Raw genomic sequence first — 19,735 nt, 5'->3', positions numbered from 1 at the left:
TATATCTCTAAGATTCATCCGTTTTCCTCTATCTGTACTGCTACTACTATCCTTAGGTTCCAGGCCCCCATCATCTTTCATTTAGACCACTGTATTCTAACTGATTTCCTTCCATTGTTACTGCCTTCCAAACCATTCTTTATATTGCTTTTTACATGTATAGCATACAGTGTTCAAAAATGTAAGTTTGAGGGCATATGTAGTATTTCCTATTTACAGTCCTTCAAAGTTTCATTTTACACTTGGGGTAAAGTCCGACTTCCTTAACACTGCTCACAGGTCTGTCCAGGGTTTGATCTTGACTACTTTGCAGCCTAACTTTACACACCCTTGCTTTCTGTGTTGCATTTTATACTTTATAAAGTATACTTTATATACTGAATATATATACTGTATATATTCAGTATACTTTATACTGAACCTTTTCAGTTCCACAAACCACTATAATAAAAGGAGTTAGAATAGGTGCTATGGCAGTTTCTAAACTCTTATTATCTCCATTTCTGTACTTGTCTCCCACATGTTTGTGAGCCAGCACAAGCTTTTGGACCACATTTTGAGTAGCTTTGAACTATAGTATACACATGGATGAATTTTACAAATGAAATACTGAATGAAAAAAGGAAGTTATGGAAGACAACACAGATAATATTTTTCTAAAGCTCACAAATAAACACAGTTAACTTTATTGTTTAGGGATGTGTGACTGTGACTGTGGCATAGAACTAAATGGACTTCAGGGAAGTACTTCTGTAGGAAGAAGGATGGGGTAGGAAAGAAATGTACAGGTGCAGTAATATTAATAGTAATAGTGTTCTAATTTTTCGACTGCTGGATGTTAGGTCATTGGGTCAATTTTATTGTAATGCTTCATAACTCATATTGTGTATATTTTCTTGCATATGTAAAAAACTAAATTCTAAAGTTAAAATTAAAACAATTATCGGAGAAATTTAGTGGATAAGTTTTTTTTCTTAATATATCAATCCTAGAAGAAGACAAACACAGAGCTAGAGTCCCCAGTGCCACATTTATAAACAATCACTGTATTCACTATTTCAGTGGCTGAGGAAGTTTTGATATGAAGCAAGCCTTTCCTTTGATTAGAAAGAAGCAAAGCCTTAAATACCATTTTTAAAAATTCAGGCAATAAAGTAGTAGAAGCCATTTCAGAAAGCATAACATAATGGCATTTAAATTTTATATGACACAGTTAGGCTGGATAACCTTTTACTTCATGTTTATAAAAGCGACCAACAAGGAAAAAAGAAGAAGTTTTGCAGTGAACTTAAAGAATACTGACAGTCAAATACTGACAGTTCACATTCTCTTGGTTGGAAAATGTTTTGAAGACTTTCATCAAGTATTTGTCTTTAAAAAACAAAAACAAAAACAACAGATAAGAGATATTGCCTTTGCAGCTCAAACTTGTGCCAAGAAAGTAACTTTGGAGGTTTTCAACCCAGGCTGCACATTAGAATCACCTGAAAACTTAAAAAAAAAAAAAAAAAAGAAGAAGAAGAAAAAAAATCTATGGAGATGAAATTTACATAACATAAAATTAACTCTTTTAAAGTGAACAATTCAGTTGCATTTTGTACAGTCACAGTGTTGTGCCAGCACCTCCTCTATCTAGTTTCAAAACACTTTCATCATATCACAGTGAAACTCCTTACCCATTAAGCAGTTAACTTCTTATTTCCCAGTCTCTCCAACTACTGGCAACCCTAGTCTGCATTCTATCTCCGAGGATTGATCTGTTCTGGACATTTCATATAAATGGAATCCTCCAACATGGGACTTTTTTTGTGTTTGGCTTCTTTCACTTAACATGTTTATGAAGTTCAACCGTGTGGTAGCCTGTGTACCAGTACTTCATTCCCTTTTATGGCTGAATAATAGTCCATTGTAATTACACCTCAGAATTTATTCATCCATTGATGGAAATTTGAACTGTTTATTGCTTCAAGTGAGCAGCGCCACTATGAATATGCATGTGCATGTACTTGCTGGAGTACCTGTTTTCATTTTTTGGGTTGCAGAGCCGTATGATAATTCCATGTTTAACTTTTTAAGGAACCACCAAATTGGTTTACGTGATGGACGTACTATTTTCCATTCACTTGGGGAACTCCAAAAATACACAGAGCTAATAATGTTTATTGTATTTTACAGACATATTAGTGTACAGTTACTTGAAATTTTTAAAAAGATGGATCATGGGATGCCTGGATGGCTCAGTTGGTTGAGCGTCTGCCCTCGGCTCAGGTCATGATCCCAGGGTCCTGGAATTGAGCCCCACATTGGGCTCGCTGCTCCACAGGGAGCCTGCTTCTCCCTCTGCCTGCAGCTCCCCTTGCTTGTGCTCTCTGTCAAATAAATAAATAAAATCTTAAAAAAAAAAAAAAAGGATGGATCATTCACTAAAGAGTTTGAGAAGCACTGTATAGTTCTTTCATTTAAACTGCCATATAATATTGCATTCAATATACCACTATTCATACATTTCTGATGAATTTGTAAAATGCTTTAAGCTTCTGGCTTTTATGAACAACATTGCTGTGAATATCTAGTATAAGATCTTCTGAAAGAAGTTGGTATCAATTCCTAAGGTAGATACCCAGCAATGAAGTAGAGTATGTACATCTCCAACTTGGGTAATGCTTTATACTTTATAAGCTGTTGTACTATTTAACAATATTGTTAATACTATTAGTAGTAGTACTATTATTACTTTTTACTATACTACTTTATAAACTGCTGTACTAATTTATCTTCCACCATTGCTGCAGAATCTCTATTAAAGTTTGATTCATTCTCTAAAACACACAGCTGTTGTTCTCAAGGTTCCAGGGGTTTTGGAGAGAAGTCTTAATGAAAATTCCACTTACTCTAATAAGTGTAATTCTTCGACTATATAGTTTTCACTGGGATATTCCCTACATGTTGATGGGAGGGAACAGGATATAAAGAAAGAGGCATAGACTGAATCATAATGTGATTCCAGTTTTGTATTTCAGACAAGTTGCATAAATTTTATGAGCCTAGTGTGTAGAGAAAATATCTTTCTTTGATGTAGTTGCTGTTAGGACAAAGTGAATCATCAAGTTTAGCAAGAACACAGCACCCGATTCATAGTAGACACCATCAAAGTACATATTCATTAAACAAGTATTTATTGAAGGTTTATTTTATGTCGCATTGGGACTGGAAATGGAGAGATGAACAGGATCCCTTCTATGTTATTTATAATACTGAACAATAGGAAACAATCTAAATGTCCAGTGTTAAGATTGGTAATTTTGGTATATTTATAAAATGAAGTGCTATGTAACCTTTAAACATCATGTTCTCAAACATGGGAAAATGTTTGTGGCTATGTAAAAAAAAAAAAAAAGATTACAAGAGGATTATCCCTGTCTCTTTCATATAATTTATATACTGCATGTTCATTGAAAAACCTCCAGGGCCATCTGGGTGGCACAGTTGGTTAAGCCTTGAACTCTTGGTTTGGGCTCAGATCATGACCTCCTGTGCCCACCTCACCCCCACCAAGTAAATAAATAAATATTTAAAGAAAAGACTCTGGAAGGATTCATACACTTCAGTGTTCATCATCGTTAATAACTGGTGGTAAATTATTTTAATACTGTACTTCCGTACGTATTTTGTTTAACTTCCAAATTTTCTGCAGTTGACATACATTACTTTCATAATCAGAAAAGAAAGGTGTTATCTAAACGAATAGCATAAAATTGTTAAAGGAATGTTGACTATAAACCTAACTAAAAAATGATATAAAGTTTATAGAGGAATGGTTCATTTAGGGGTTTAATTTTTTATTAGTTTATGTAATCATACTGTCTAGAGTCATAATTACCAGAATTAGGTAGACAGCTGGAAAACACTGAGATTTTTACATATTGATTATTTTCTAAAGGAATTTTAGGTTAACGTATGTATGACTTTCTTTGAAACTCTTTTCTTGCCCTGTTAAAGGCCAGGAAACTCAGCTCTTTTATCCTGGCTTTGTCATATACCTAGGAAGTTCCTATTTGGGAAAATATATAAGTGTCTTGTCTTTTTTTTTTTTTTTTTTTTTAGGTTTTATTTATTTAAGTAATTTCTACACCAAGTGTAGGGCTTGAATTCACAGCCCTGAGATTAAGAGTCGCATGCTCTACAGACTAAACCAGACAAGGCGCCTCTCATTTAGATTTTTTTAATGTTAATTTCATGGGGTTTTGTTCTCTCTCTTTTTTTTTAGATTTTATTTATTTGACAGACAGAGATCACAAGTAGGCAGAGAGAGAGGGGGAATCAGGCTCCCTGCTGAGCAAAGAGCCTGATGTGGGGCTCAATCCCAGAACCCTGGGATCACAACCTGAGCGGAAGGCAGAGGCTTTAACCCACTGAGTCACCCAGGCGCCCCATAGATTTTTTTCGTTAACTTTTTTCTTTCACTTTTTAAATGTTCGATTAATGGAATTAAATGGGCATTTGACCAAAGAAAGAGCTTTTTTACTCTTACTGGTATATGCATGCTAAAATAATAATCTCAGAAAAGTCATTTTGTCTTACAAGACAGCTTGATTGTAAACTTAACTAGGTACCGATTTCTCTCTGACCAGGAATTACTCTTAATTTGAGGAGAAACTGGAAGCACAATGGGAGATGACAGTGAGTGGATGAAATTGCCGGTTGATCAGAAATGTGAACACAAGGTAAAACTTTCCTGGAATTCAGATTTCAGTGTCATTGGCTTGTTTTTTCAGCAGTTGACCCTCTGTGGTACAGTATAGAGTTGCCCTGATGATTACATGATCCTGCTGAGAAGCAACATGCTTTGGAGACAGTTGCAGTAGGGATGATTTCTCACTTTTTTTAAAGATTTTATTTGAGAGAGAAAGAGGTCACATGCTCAAGTGAGTGGGGTGGGGGATAAATCTCAAGCAGATGATGTGCTGATCGCAGAGCCTGACATGGGGCTCCATCTCACAAGGCTGAGATCATGACCTGAGCTGAAATCAGGAGTCGGGATGGTCACTTAACTGCCTGAGGAACCTAGGCGCCCTTGATATGTCATTTTTAAATCGTTACATCTTTAATTGTAATTTACCTATTACAAAAAAGGAAGAACTAATACTTGGATACAAAGTGAGATACGTTTATAGTGACCTGTTAGGAACTCTAGATGGCCTTGAATGAATATTGCAAATAAAAAAAAAGTTTATAAACTAACCAAAAAAAGTTTATAAACTAATCTTCTTTGAAAACTCTGAATTTCTTAACCTTTTTTTGTTTCTAATCATGGGGTCCTGTATTCCGATTTACCTGGTAGAGGGCAGTCATCCCACCCCACCCCCAATTAACAGAAGATAATAATATCATTAAATTGTGTTTTGTTTCAAAATTCTTTTCTTTTAGCTCTGGAAAGCAAGGTTAAGTGGGTATGAAGAGGCCCTGAAGATCTTCCAGAAAATAAAGGATGAAAAGAGCCCAGAATGGTCCAAATTTTTAGGACTGATTAAAAAATTTGTGACTGATTCCAACGCAGTGGTTCAGTTGAAAGGATTAGAAGCTGCACTTGTTTATGTTGAAAATGCCCATGTAGCAGGAAAGTAAGTTGTTTCTTTCCAGCTATTCTGGTAAAACCCTTGTCTGGTGCTGCATCAATTAATATATGTATGTTTGTGGATCATTGTCCTTAGTTATTAGCACTTTTAGAAGATATTAATTTTCTTACTTGCATAGCTCCTTGGTACTTGTTTTTCATTTGGTTCTTATCTACTCTCAGAAATCTAAATGGAACATGAGATCTCTAAAGAACAAATTAGAATTGAAATACCTTAAGGTTTGATGAGCAAGTTTCCTTTGGAGCCTTCCATATGGGATTTAACTTTAAACCAGAGGGAAAAATCTCTACTAAGTTTTAGAGGAAACTTCAGGGTGTTAGCAAAGGAATTAACAGAATTTGAGTGGAAAGCATTTGGGTAGTACAAAAATCTCTTTCTACAAGGCTTCCCAGCAAGGTGATCTAAGAAACATGTCTTTCTCTCTGTGGTGATTAGGCATTTTTACCTCTTAGGAGAGGTGTTGCTAATTAAACAGCCTCTCTGACTCCTGGCCAGTTGGACGTGTGCTGCAAATGATCCAGGCTTCTAATCACCCACTCTCCCATACCTCAGAAACCTGGTTTTCTAATGCTAGTCTTAATGTCATTGAAAGGAACTCTCCATAAAAAGGGGGTGGGGGCTCAACTTAATTGCACGAGAAATATATACTTGACTTACTTCAAAGATTATACCAATAATGACAATCATTAACCTGACAGTTTTGTTAACAGTATTACTGAGTTTCCCTTGCCATTAGTGAAAATGTTGCTTTTTTTTAAATTGCATTTTTCTTCTGATACCAGAAACTTTTTTGATGAATACATGTAGCCCCAACCCACTCAGTTCCTCTGAGTTCCAATGGTACAGGTTTTATTTAATTTAGAAAAAAATTGAAAGCAGTAAAGTTACTATAAAATCTTGCCAAGGAATCAGGAGCAGCCCTTTGTTATTAAAGGTACATATCCATCTCCTCTGTGAAGAAATTCTCTTGTTCTAAGAAATGCTTAAAATGACCTTTTAAAATTTTTTCAAAAAAGCAAGACTCTGTAATCCTATTTTTAAAAAATACATCTGTATGGATGTCTATCTGCTCTTGCTTGTAGAGCGATAAATCTGGAAGGATAGGTACCAAATAGTTGAAAGTAGTTTTCTCAGGATAATGGAATGTCAAAGGATTTTTGCTTTTTTATTTGAATTTTCTACATTTATAAAGAGAAGATAAGGTTCTGTGTCATTGCTTGGTGTGACATGTCTTAAACTTTTATGGTTTGTGTAGGTTTGTCTTTCATGTTCTTGAACATAAATGAAAAAAACTCATTTACTTTATTTCTAAGCCTTTTAAAAAGTATTTGTCATGCCCCCCCATGACCTTTTCTAGTTCTTTCTACTAAAGTGTGTTTTTGAGTGTAGTGGTGGTTGTTTGTACTCTATATTACAGAACCACAGGTGAAGTTGTGTCGGGTGTTGTAAGTAAAGTGTTCAACCAACCCAAAGCCAAAGCCAAGGAGCTAGGCATTGAGATTTGTCTAATGTACATAGAGATTGAGAAAGCCGAGGCTGTGCAAGAGGAGCTCCTAAAAGGCCTGGACAACAAGAACCCCAAGATAGTAGTGGCCTGCATAGAAACACTGAGGAAAGCCTTAAGGTAAGACTTGTTGCTTTAGTTCTCTGCCCTAGAATATCTCAACTGAGTTTGAGTTCCTGGCATAAATAGAAATGAAAACTGCTGGACTTGGCGTGCCACACCAACCAGGAAAATTGACCTGGGAAAGTTAAAGTCATTCCTCAAGTGTGGCACTTGCTATTCAGTAATCTTAGCCTTCAAGTAGTGTTGCATAGTTATTTTATCTAAATCCCCTTCTAATGAAGATGAACGGGGAGATTTCTGACCTGTTTTCAAATTAGGAATTGGCGTTTTCATGGAAAAACACTCCTCAGGATATTTAAAGCTTGTTATCCTCAAGCATATGTACGAACTTTGAAATGTTGGCTAAAGATTATTTATTTGCTAAAGCAGACCTTTGTTTTGATGCCTTTTTGTTTTTTGTTTTGATGCCTTTTTATTAAAGTAGAAGTAAATGCTCTATGCCTCTAAATAGAACCACAGCAATAGCAAATAGAAAGTAATTTTTACTCTTATGCAGTAAGTTATTTTCAATGCAAAAATTTCTTGTTGTTTGGCAGTGAAGTTTTTCATGAATGAAATCTCTTTCAGGAACAAGTGGCTGTAATTTGCTATGGAACTCTGACTTAGACAAACCACTGTTTTGTTCCGATTTGGCAGCCCTTCTAATCTGATATCCTGTCCCCATTACTATCCACATGAGAAACTTTAGAAAGCAGCTCTAGTGAAATCCTAAATGTGTGACCTATGAGAGTGAAGACCATCCCAACTCAGCTCCCTTGCAATTTTGTGTATGACCTACTTCTTGGAGAAGATGCTTCCTTTGGTGTTTATCTTATGTAGAAATACCCAAATTCCTAAATTTTGTTAAATGATCCTGAAATTATAAGTTTTAAACTTTTACATTGTCTTTTGCTTGGTTCATAAATTTCTTTTATAAAATTTGTCTTCACTTAGATTTTTGTGTAATATTTCCTCATTTCAAGCCTAGTACAGTATAGTGGGTGTGGTTTTATGAGTAGTAAATAGTGTGTTCAATCTGTCATCTTAGAAATTTATTGATTGACTTGGTTATCAAGACTATGCTTATCTCAGGGTGCCTGGCTGGCTCAGTTGGTGGAGCATATGACTCTTGATCTTGGGGTTTTGAGTTCAAGCCCCATGTTGGGTGTAGCGATTACTTAAAAATAAAATCTAAAAAAATTTTTAAAGACTGTGCTTATCTCCATAGATATGTTCTGTCCTTAGTAATGGATCTCTTAATGAAAATGTGTATTATGCTTATAATCAGCCTTTAAAGATTTTATTTTTATTTGAAAGAGAGAACATGAGCAGGGGGTGGGGTAGAGGGAGAAGGAGAGGCAGACTCCCCACTGAGCAGGGAGCTCAACATGGGGCTTAGTCCTGGGATCCTGAGATCATGATCTGAGCCAAAAGGCAGAGGCAGATGCTTAACTGACCGAGCCACCTAGGAACCCCTGTAATCTGCCTTTAAACTAGAAGTTGTTTTTTTTTTTTTAAAGACTTTATTTATTTGACAGAGAAAGAGATCACAAGTTGGCAGAGAGGCAGGTAGAGAGAAAGGGGGAAGCAGGCTCTCTGTCCCAGGACCCTGAGGTCATGACCTGAGCCGAAGGCAGAAGGTTAACCCACTGAGCCACCCAGGTGCCCCAAAACTAGAAGTATCTAATTCATAATGCTGTAAATTCTAATTATTTTACTTTTATGCTGACTGGGAAAATAAGTATAGAAAAAGAGCAAGTTAGGTCTTCCTTCAGATGTTGTAGTTTAGTTCTATCCCTGTGTGATTCTTTATTTGTCCTAAGGCATCTCAGAATCTATCGTAGAAATTAGATAGCTCTCTGGGACCTTCAAGAACCTTGAGGCCAGGGGTGCCTGGCTGGCTCAGTCTGTTAGGCATCTGCCTTTGGCTCAGGTCATGATCTCAGGGTCCTGGAATCAAGCCCTGCATCAGGCTCCCTGCTTAGTGTGAGGCCAGCTTCTCCCTCTCTCACTCCCCCTGCTTGTATTCCCTCTCTCACTGTGTCTCTGTCAAATAAATAAAATCTTAAAAAGAAAACCTTGAGGCCAAACTGTTCAATCCTAAATTCCAGAGCTTCCTCAGAGTACTCAAACTACTTGTGTTTATGAGAGCTTCAGGAAATCAGAAATGTTCTGTGGCCCCTAAAGCAGGCTTCTAGAACCCATAGGTGGTTTTCTTTCTTTCTTTCTTTCTTTTGTAAGATTTTATTTATGAGAGAGAGAGAAAATGAGCTAGCACATGCAGAGGGGAAAGGGCAGAAAGAGAGGAAGAAGCAGACTCCTTTGAGCAGGGAGTCCTACTTGGGCCTCGTGATCCCAGGACCCCGAGATCATGACCTGAGCCAAAGGCAGATGCTTAACCACCTAAGCCACCCAGGCGCTCCCATGGGTGGTTTTCTATAGTAATATATTTAGTAACCAGATTAAGTTTTGTTTAGTTATCCGTTTCCCATGTGGACCTCTTCTGTAGGTTTGTCTTCCATCTTTCACTAGGCCAGGATAGTGAAACAAAAAAATCTGATAATTTAAAATTTTAAAGGAAGACTCCAAGATCCCTGATGTTAGGTTCTTCAGGCACAGTGTGGAGTGTCCTGTTTCATAACCCTAAGTTCTTATTTTTCCTTTAGTCTTAAAGGTCAACTGAGCCAAATTAAAATGTTCTTTTCTATTAAAGGGGATTTTAAAGGAAATCTTGGAGATCATCTTGTTTATTTTCATGTTATGATATCTGTATTTAAACTATATAACCACATTTCTTTTTAAATATCATTTCTGAAGGAGAATATTTTCTGTCTCCTCTAGCCTTTTGGAGTATGTCAGTAGCTATTACTAAAATTTTTTGTTGCATTTGTGTACAGGAGATAAATTTATACACATTAGATAAATAAATAATGTAGTAGATAAATAAGTTGACCCTTGAACACCACAGGGGTTGGGGTACTAGCCCCCATGCAGTCAAAAGTCTGTGTATAAATTTTGACTTCCCCAAAACCTAACTACTAATAGTCTACTGTTGACTGGAAGCCTTAGAGATAACCTGAACAATCAATTAACATATTCTGTATGTTATCTGTAGTATATACTGTATTCTTGTAATAAAGTAAGCTAGAGAGAAGAAAATGTTATTATAACATAAGGAAGAGAAAATACATTTACATTTTACAGTACTGTACTGTAAAATGCCTATGTCTGAGTGGACCCACACAGTTTGAACCTCTGATGTTCAAGGGTCAACTTGTATATGAGTTCTGCTACAGAATGTTGGTATTGTTTCATAACCGAATCCCTCTTGCTCCCGAATTTGTTATGCAGAAATGTTAACAGTGACTCAGAAAGCTAAATTTGGCCAGTTAGGAACTTAAAAATATAAAATGTAACAAATACATAAGGTTAAATGTACTACCTCTTTTTTTTTTTTTAAGATTTTATTTATTTATTTGAGAGAGAGACAGTAAGAGAGAACATGAGCGAGGAGAAGGTCAGAGGGAGAAGCAGACTCCCCATGGAGCTGGGAGCCCGATGTGGGACTCGATCCCGGGACTCCAGGATCAGGACCTGAGCCGAAGGCAGTCGTCCAACCAACTGAGCCACCGAGGCGCCCTGTACTACCTCTTTAAAAGAAGTCAGAATGCAACTGTTTTCGTGAAAAACTGAAGCAAAGAGAGATATAGGTTGCCTGGAGTTATAGCTGATAAGCTTCGAAGTCAAGAGTGAAACACATGCTGCCGGGATTAGTGATCTGTCAAGTTCAATGAACCACCTTAATCATAAGAACTATTAAAAATTTACTGCAAGGGGCGACTGGGTGGCTCAGTCCTTAAGCTTCTGCCCTTGGTCCAGGTCATGATCCCAGCGTCCTGGGATTGAGCCCCGCATTGGGCTTCGTAGAAAGCCTGCTTCTCCCTCTCCCATTCCCCCTACTTGTGTTCCCTCACTGTCTCTCTCTGTGTCAAAGAAATGAGTAAAATCTTTACAAACAAAACAAAAAAACTTACTGCAATTAAATTTCACTCATCTAAATATTTCGATTTTAGTCATCTAAATAAACTGATTTATGTTTTTAATCTTCTATATGTATATACATGTATATTTAAGATGTTATACAGGTTTGGTCCTTTATAGATTTGAATTATCCCTAACCTGATTACATAGGTTAGTTTTAAGATTTTTATATTCTGGACCCTAGGCATTAAATAACATTCTTAGAAGAGTGATATCTAAACATAGATGTTAGAAATTCCTTTTTTCCCCCCTGCCTTAAAAAAGCTCAACTATTACTATATAATAAGTACAGAAGTATGTTTTAGTGAATGAAAGCTAACGCTGCCCAAATATATTGAATGTTGACAAGTTTGGTTTTTTTCTACCCAATGTTTTATTTCTAGTGAATTTGGTTCCAAAATCATCTTGCTTAAGCCAATTATCAAAGTGTTGCCAAAACTCTTTGAGTCTCGAGAAAAAGCTGTTCGAGATGAAGCAAAACTAATTGCTGTGGAGATTTACAGATGGATTCGGGATGCTCTGAGACCTCCATTACAAAATATAAACTCTGTCCAGGTGAGGCACAGAGTTTTTTGGTTGTCTTTGCATAAGACTAATATGACGGTGTTTCCTTCCTGTTGTTGATATTCTGTCCTTAAAATTACTATTTTTCGTTCTTAATTTTGAAATCAGTTTTTTTTATTTTTATTTTTTCTGTTTGGACAACATGCATTTTACCTGTTCTTTATTATAATTGGTTTTAGAGACATTATCTGATATAAATATATCTGAAGTCATGAACTAATTAGTGTCCTAAAAAGTGGATTTTATTTTTTTTCTAACTGCATAGACATACATCTTCAGTAGTAATATATCAGTTTATGTTACCAAGGTATAATTTTTTAAATTTAAATTCAGTTAATTATCATATATATTATTTGTTTCAGAGATACAGGTCTATGATTCATTAGTCTTATATAATACCCAGTGCTCCTTACAACACATACCCTCCCCAGTGTCCATAACCCCAGTTACCCTACCCATCCATCCCCCTCCCCTCCAGCAACCTTCAGATCGTTTCCTAAGATTGAGAATCTCTTATGGTTTGTCTTCCTCTCTGGTTTCTTGTTTCATTTTTTCCAAATGTATACACTTTAAATGTGTCCCTCCTTTTTGGCCTGTTAGAACCACATAAGTAAGAAATTAGGTTCTGATGTTAGTAAATATTAATGTTAAGTACGTTCTCTAAAGGTGAGGATGTAGGTATGTTTTAAAATATATTTTATGATATTTGTAGTTGAAAGAACTAGAAGAAGAATGGGTCAAATTGCCAACAGGTACTCCTAAACCAAGTCGATTCCTGCGTTCCCAGCAAGAACTAGAAGCTAAATTGGAACAGCAACAGTCAGCTGGTGGCGATGCTGAGGGAGGTAAGCCAGTTTTAAACACTGGTTTCTGTGAAAATTAGCAAGAACACCCCTACCTCAAGAACCTATGTTTACTAGGCACATTTTGTAGGACTGCCATTTAACAATATATCAGTCATTTATAGCATTAATAACTGATTCCTTCTATATCAAGATTTCATCAGGGTGTGAAAGGAGTGGTAACTATTTGCTAAGTAAAAACCTTCCATCCATTTTTAAGGTTTGTTTTGTTTTTCCCCTGGAAGGTGGTGACGATGGTGATGAGGTGCCACAGATAGACGCTTATGAGCTTTTGGAAGCAGTAGAAATTCTTTCCAAACTTCCCAAAGATTTTTATGACAAAATTGTAAGTAATGGTAACCTTCTTTCATTTATTTCATTTAAAATAGTTCCTTGATTATAATTAGATTGTTCTGCTGAGCCCTTTTCCTAGTACACCGCTTTGCACCCCGTCTCTTCTCTAGTAGTGTCAGTCAGTCCCCGTACTACTGTGTATGTATACCTGCTACAGCACTTTCTTTTAACACATCTGGCCAAAACCGAGATCATTATTCTTGCCTTCTCCTTTATACTCATTGTCTCTCTGGTTTTATCTTTAAATATCTGTCAAATTCGGGTGCCTGGGTGGCTCAGTGGGTTAAAGCCTCTGCCTTCGGCTCAGGTCGTGATCCTAGGGTCCTGGGATCGAGCCCCGCATCGGGCTCTCTTCTCTGCTCGGCGGGTAGCCTGCTTCCTCCTCTCTCTCTCTCTGCCTGCCTCTCAGCCTACCTGTGATCTCTGTCAAATTAATAAATAAAATCTTAAAAAAAAAAATCTGTCAAATTCATCTTTTTCACTCCATCCCACTGCCACTACTTTACCCCAGGGTTCCTTGATCTTGGCATTGTTGACATTTTTTACCAGATAATTCTTGGTCCGGGGGGGCTTTTCTATGCTCTGGAGGATGTTTAGTAATATCTCTGCCGTTTACCCGCTAGATATCAGTAATACCATTCCTCAAGTCTGACAACCAAAAATGTCTCCAGACTATGCTAAATATACCCCAAGAGACACAATTATCCCCAACTAAGAAACAGTCTTATCCCAGCCACCATCATCTCTTGCCCTACGTGCCATGGTAGTCTTCTTGTAAGACTCCCTGTCTCTGCTTTTGTCTCTTTCCCATCACATTTCCCAGTGTAATCAAAGCTGTCATTTTTTTTTTTTAAGATTTTATTTATTTATTTGACAGAGAGATCACAAGTAGGCAGAGAGGCAGGCAGAGAGAGAGGAGGAAGCAGGCTCCCCGCCAAGCGGAGAGCCCGATGCGGGACTTGATCCCAGGACCCTGAGATCATGACCTGAGCCGAAGGCAGTGGCTTAACCCACTGAGCCACCCAGGCGCCCAAAGCTGTCATTTTTGAAAATAAAAATCTGCCCATATCATTGCTTCACTGAAATCCTTCCAGTGGCTTCCATGAGATTAATATGATGTCTGAAGTTATCCTATAGCCATTGAGGCCACCTAAGGCACCTTTTAAGTCCCTGCTTACCTTGCCAGCCTTACCGTCTCTAATTCTTCTCACTCTGTGCTCCTGTCATCCTGCACTTCTGCCAAAATCACGTGTGCCACACTCACCACCACCCAGACTCTGGATTTAATATATGCTGTTACTTCTGCCTGTAACATTCTCCTGAGTCACCCCATAATATTTCTTCATCCTCTAGATCTCACCTTAAGGATCACTTTCAGGGGAGATCCTAGCTGGCAGCCTAAAGTAGGTTGAGTCCTCTTGCTATGATACCAAAGCAGCTTGAACTTCTCTTTTCATAATGGTCATGACTTAGTAGTTATTTAGTGCAGATTTTCCTAGCTCTGCTGGCAAGTTCCTTCAGTCCCCCATTAACTTCTGATTAACAAATACTTGATAAATTAAACTACACTGTCATCTTCTCCAGAGTGGCAAGTTTGTCACCTTTGTTGTATCCCCAATTCTTTCAGATAGTGGGAATGCAAAATTACCGAATGATTGCTTGATCTCTAGTGGAGTATTTTCTACTTTGTGGCCATAAAACAAAACAATCAGCATTGTACCACCAACATATAAAACTGATCACCAGGATTAGAGCAATTTTGGTTGTTGGTCATATGATTGTCTTTTTCTGATCTTTTTAATGTTATCAGTATGGAAATTCCTTTCTCCTGTAGTTGTGCCACTATGAGATATGCTAGAAACACTTTCTAGCAATGTTTCCTGTTTAAGACTTGCTTACTAGCATTTGCCTAGAAAGTGAGAAGGAAGTCTATGGCATCCCATTCTTTTGCTTACAGAACCTTAGGGTTATGAAATGTTATGAAAATACTTAACCATGTATGGACAGAATTTTATATATATGAGCAAAATATTCTGATGGGCTGCCCAGATTTGCAGTTTTGTTTTTTAACCAGTTTCTTTAAAAACTTTCTGAAAACAAAAAATAATTATATATCTTTGAATTAGGAGCATGCAAGAAATAGACTTATTTTTTTTTATTTTGCCTCCTAATTACTGTTCTATGAGTAACCCATTCTGTGTATTGCAGGAGGCAAAAAAATGGCAAGAGAGGAAGGAAGCTCTGGAGGCTGTGGAAGTACTAGTGAAAAACCCCAAACTGGAAGCAGGCGATTATGCAGATTTAGTCAAAGCATTAAAGAAGGTAAGTGAGGGGACGCCTGGGTGGCTCAGTCGGTTAAGCCGCTGCCTTCAGCTCAGGTCATGATCCCAGGGTCTTGGGATCGAGTTTTGAATCAGGCTCCTTGCTCGACAGGGAGCCTGCTTCCCTCTCTGCCTTTGCCTGCCACTCTGCCTACGTGTGTGTGCATGCATGTGCGCTCTCTCTCTCTCTCTCTGACAAATAAATAAATAAATAAAATCTTTTAAAAAGAAGAGGAGGAAGAAAAGTGGGAAGAGTGTCAACACTGGTAACCTGACAACAGACCAGGCCTTTGAGTTTCTCCCCATCAGTCATCTTTTTTTATCACAACTACATTTCCATTTAAGGAACACTATCAGTCGTTTTCTAATTATAGGCTTACCCTTGTAAAGGATTGTTTAAAATGCCTGCCCTAGGTTAGTTTGGAGGGATTGATTTTCAGTCTTTATTTATTATCATTTTGCTTTATGTGGTCTAGTAGCATATACGAATCTCAAGAAAAAGAGGGTCTTGGTGATGTAGAACCAAATATTCTAATTTTATAGTTCTATAGGGTGAACTATTTAAATTGGCTCTATTTAATGGGACAGATGTTAAATATGAAGAACATTTTCCCATTAGATAACAAATGATCCCACATTGTATATCTGCATGTAAAGTGAAGGATGTGTGGTCATTATAAAGCAGACAAGTGTTGGGGCACCTGGGTGGCTCAGTAGGTTAAAGCCTCTGCCTTCAGCTCAGGTCGTGGTCCCAGAGTCCTGGGATCGAACCCTGCATCGGGCTCTCTGCTCAGCAGGGAGGCTGCTTCCCTTCCTCTCTCTCTGCCTGCTTGTGATATCTGTCAAATAAATAAATAAAGTCTTAAAAAAAAAAAAAAAAAGCAGGCAAGTGCTAAGTAAGAAAGAAATGCTTTTAGGAAATAATTCTTTGTTTTTGCTCCTGGTTGATAAATTTGTATGTAGTGGCTTTTCATAAAATCTGAAAGTATAGATCAAATACTGCTGGTATAGTTATATAGTTTAAGAACAAACTCTAAAGATATATTCTTGAATAGAGAAAATTTTTTAATTTGCTTCTTCGGCCTAAAATTACAGAGGATTAGAATGGTGTGGGGAGTTAATCCCTAGTTGTATGCACATGTATGTACAGTAATTCTCATTATTCATAGTAGCCATGTTCTTTAAAGTCACCACAACACTGAGTTAGTGAATATTGACCCAATTGCTGCTAAGGAAACACAGGGCTAGGGTTCTCCAACTCTTTGGTCTCAACATTTTGATCTATCAGTCAATACATAACTTGTTTTATTCTCTTTGAAGAGGTCTCAATATATATTATTGATCCATTAACACTGAATTCATGGCCAACAGCACCATAACTCGTGCTTGAACAAAGCTTATCTAACACAAGTAATTTCTGTGTCAGGCCTTTTTGCACTTAGGAACACTTCAGCACTACACTCAGGGGCCGTTTCAAACAGTGAAAGCACCAAGAAAAATTACAAAAATGGGGAAAAAAATTACAAAAATGGAAAAATGAAATAAGAAGGCAGTGTTGCTTCGTTCATTCTCAGCTTGTAAAGTGCACACCAGGCAACTCAGATTTTTCACAGCTCTGTGCTTGTCCATGAATGACTAGGAGAGTGATTCGAGTATTGATTCAGGGGGTGATGATGTTAACAAGTAGGTGAATTCGCAAATATAAAATCCGTGAATAATGAGGATGGGCTGTGTTTTCTTATAGTCCACTTCCCATGCTTTCCTCCAAGTGAGACATGGAGGCAGAGATATGATTTTTCCCAATCTTGTTTAGTCTTCAGTCTTCTAATCTTGAAGAGCCCCAAACCCAGGCAAGATTAATTAGAAGGTAGTTGTGTAGAGGGAGAAGATTTCACCAACCTGCAGCATGGGAGGAAGGATAAAAGGTAGAAAGGCACTAAGAGAGGGAAATGAGATTCTAGTGGCATTGAGAACTTAAGATTCTCTCTGTAAATTTCAGTGTATAATTTTTATCTCTAGTCTTATTACTTGTCCCTGAATTCTCAGTGCCTCAGATTAAAGCTTTTATTTTTGTCTTATCTAATGATACAAATCTTTTTTTTTTTTTTAAGATTTTATTTATTTATTTGATAGACAAAGATCACAAGTAGGCAGAGAGGCAGGAAGAGAGAGGAGGATGAAGCAGGCTCCCTGCTGAGGATGAAGCAGGCTCCCTGCTGAGCCCCCCGATGTGGGGCTCTGGGGCTCGATCCCAAGAGCCTGAGATCATGACCTGAGCCAAAGGCAGAGGCTTAACCCTCTGAGCCACCCAGGCGCCCCCATAATGATACAAATCTTAATTGATGTTCTCCACATGGGTTTTCTTAGGACATTAGCTGTTCAGATAAATACTGTTTTGTGATTTCTCTTGGCATTTGAATATAAATAAACTCTTGTTATATTCTTTACAGAGAGGATATGGATTTTATATTTGAGTAGTCATAAACAATAGATTTCTGTGAGAAACTTCTCCCTCTTCCCATGGTGGAGTGGGGGGGTGATTAAAGGCTTACAAACAAGTAAAGAGAAATTTAATTTTGTGACTAAAATATTTAAAACAATGAGAAGTTAACCTCAGTTGTATACATAAACCAGGAACAAGGCATTTTAAAAATTTTTATGTGATTTTACTTGGATGTAAACACAAACTTCATTTCCATATTATGGTGACTTAACAGAGACTTGTCAAAAATGGGGAAATGAGGAAATGTAAGAGAATGAGACTGAATAGGCTATAGATGGATCCCTTATCCATCCATAAATGGTCTCTTTGCTCTGTTGACTCTATCAAGTAATCCCACTAAGCTCCCAGTTTTTTGCCTTTAATGTAAGTAATGCAGAACTACTCATTTTGAAATTCCTTTTGGTATTCTGGAAATTATCTCTATTTTTTCTTTATTATTTTTATTAACATATAATTTACTATTTGCCCCAGGGGTACAGGTCAGTGAATCATCAGGTTTGCACACTTCACAGCACTCACCATTTCACATACCCTCCCCTATGTCCATAACCCAACCACCCTCTCCATATCCCCCCTGGAAATTATTTCTTAAACTGTCTTCTTTCAGGTTGTCACATGGCTTAGCATAGTCTGTGGGCTTTGCTGTTTTCACAGGAAGTTATAGTTCTTTCATTATATATATATCTTTCATATAGTTCTCTCATTTATAAGATACTTTCTCCCCTACCCCTTATGCTACCTTCCCCCCAATATCTTCTTTGACTTGGCCAATTACCTGTGGATGCTGGTAGATATTTTAAATCTTTAAGGTTTGAGTTTTCAAGGTATTTTATTGTATATGCTTGCTAGCTTGTTTTTTTTTTGTTGTTGTTTTTTGTTTTTGTTTTTGTTTTTGTTTTTTTTTTGCTTGCTAGCTTTTTTTGTGGTATTAACCTTTTTTTCACTTGGGCTTTCTACATTTACCCCCCCCTTCCTGTTTATATTCATTGTAATTTTATAAACATGGTGGATTTCATTGATTTCTGATTTTGTCATTGAGTGTTTTGTTTTAGTTACTATTAACTAGTGGCTTAAATTACTATTGAAAATAAATATAAATTGATAATTATAGCTGACCCTTGAACAACACAGGTTTAGACTGCATGGGTCAGTTTACATGTAGATATTTTTCAGTGAATACAGAACAGTACTATAAATGCATTTTCTTTATGATTTTCTTAGTAACATTTTATTCTCTCCAGCTTTATCAAAAGAATATGGAATATAATACAAATATAAAACATGCGCTCATCAACTGTTTATGTTATCAGAAAGACTTCTGTAGTAGTAATTAAGTTTTGGGGGAGTCAGAAGTTATATGTGGATTTTTGACTACAGAGGGGCCGTCGCTGCTGCTAACCCTCAACATTGTTCAAGGATCAACGGTGCTTAAAATAATTTTGTAGGCCTAGATTTGTGGGAGAAGTCCCAGCACTTTTCTTTTTTAAGATTTTATTTATTTATTTGACAGAGAGAGAGATCACAAGCAGGCAGAGAGGCAGAAAGAGAGGGGTAAGGGCGCTTGGGTGGCTCAGTTGGTTGAGCAACTGCCTTCGGCTCAGGTCACGGTCCCGGAGTCCCGGGATCGAGTCCCGCATCAGGCTCCCAGCTCCATGGGGAGTCTGCTTCTCCCTCTGACCTTCTCGCCTCTCATGCTCTCTCTCACTGTCTCTCTCTCAAATAAATAAATAAAAATCTTTTAAAAAAAAATAAAAAAGAAAGAAATAGAAGGGGAAGAAGGCTCCCCGCTGAGCAGAAAGCCCTTTGTGGGGCTCCATCCCAGGACCCTGAGATCATGACCCGAGCCAAAGGCAGAGGCTTAACCCACA

At 37.3% G+C, this 19,735-nt stretch overlaps 1 protein-coding gene across 4 annotated transcripts in view; it reads left to right on the top strand.

The window, feature by feature from the left end:
• Nucleotides 1–19,735, top strand: part of LOC132008254 (cytoskeleton-associated protein 5) — a 106,848-nt gene that overhangs the window by 32,051 nt on the left and 55,062 nt on the right. For all 4 annotated transcript variants that reach the window (XM_059386784.1, XM_059386781.1, XM_059386783.1 and 1 more), the window contains exons 2-8: nt 4,632–4,724; nt 5,428–5,621; nt 7,054–7,260; nt 11,667–11,838; nt 12,560–12,692; nt 12,935–13,035; nt 15,252–15,365. In XM_059386784.1, coding sequence (XP_059242767.1) covers nt 4,668–4,724; nt 5,428–5,621; nt 7,054–7,260; nt 11,667–11,838; nt 12,560–12,692; nt 12,935–13,035; nt 15,252–15,365 — 978 coding nt within the window. In that variant the 5' untranslated portion in view covers nt 4,632–4,667. The remainder of the gene's footprint in view (nt 1–4,631; nt 4,725–5,427; nt 5,622–7,053; nt 7,261–11,666; nt 11,839–12,559; nt 12,693–12,934; nt 13,036–15,251; nt 15,366–19,735) is intronic.

Source organism: Mustela nigripes, unplaced genomic scaffold (genome assembly GCF_022355385.1).
Source record: "Mustela nigripes isolate SB6536 unplaced genomic scaffold, MUSNIG.SB6536 HiC_scaffold_76, whole genome shotgun sequence".
Taxonomy (NCBI): Eukaryota; Metazoa; Chordata; class Mammalia; order Carnivora; family Mustelidae; genus Mustela; species Mustela nigripes.
This window is presented reverse-complemented; position numbering and strand designations above follow the sequence as displayed.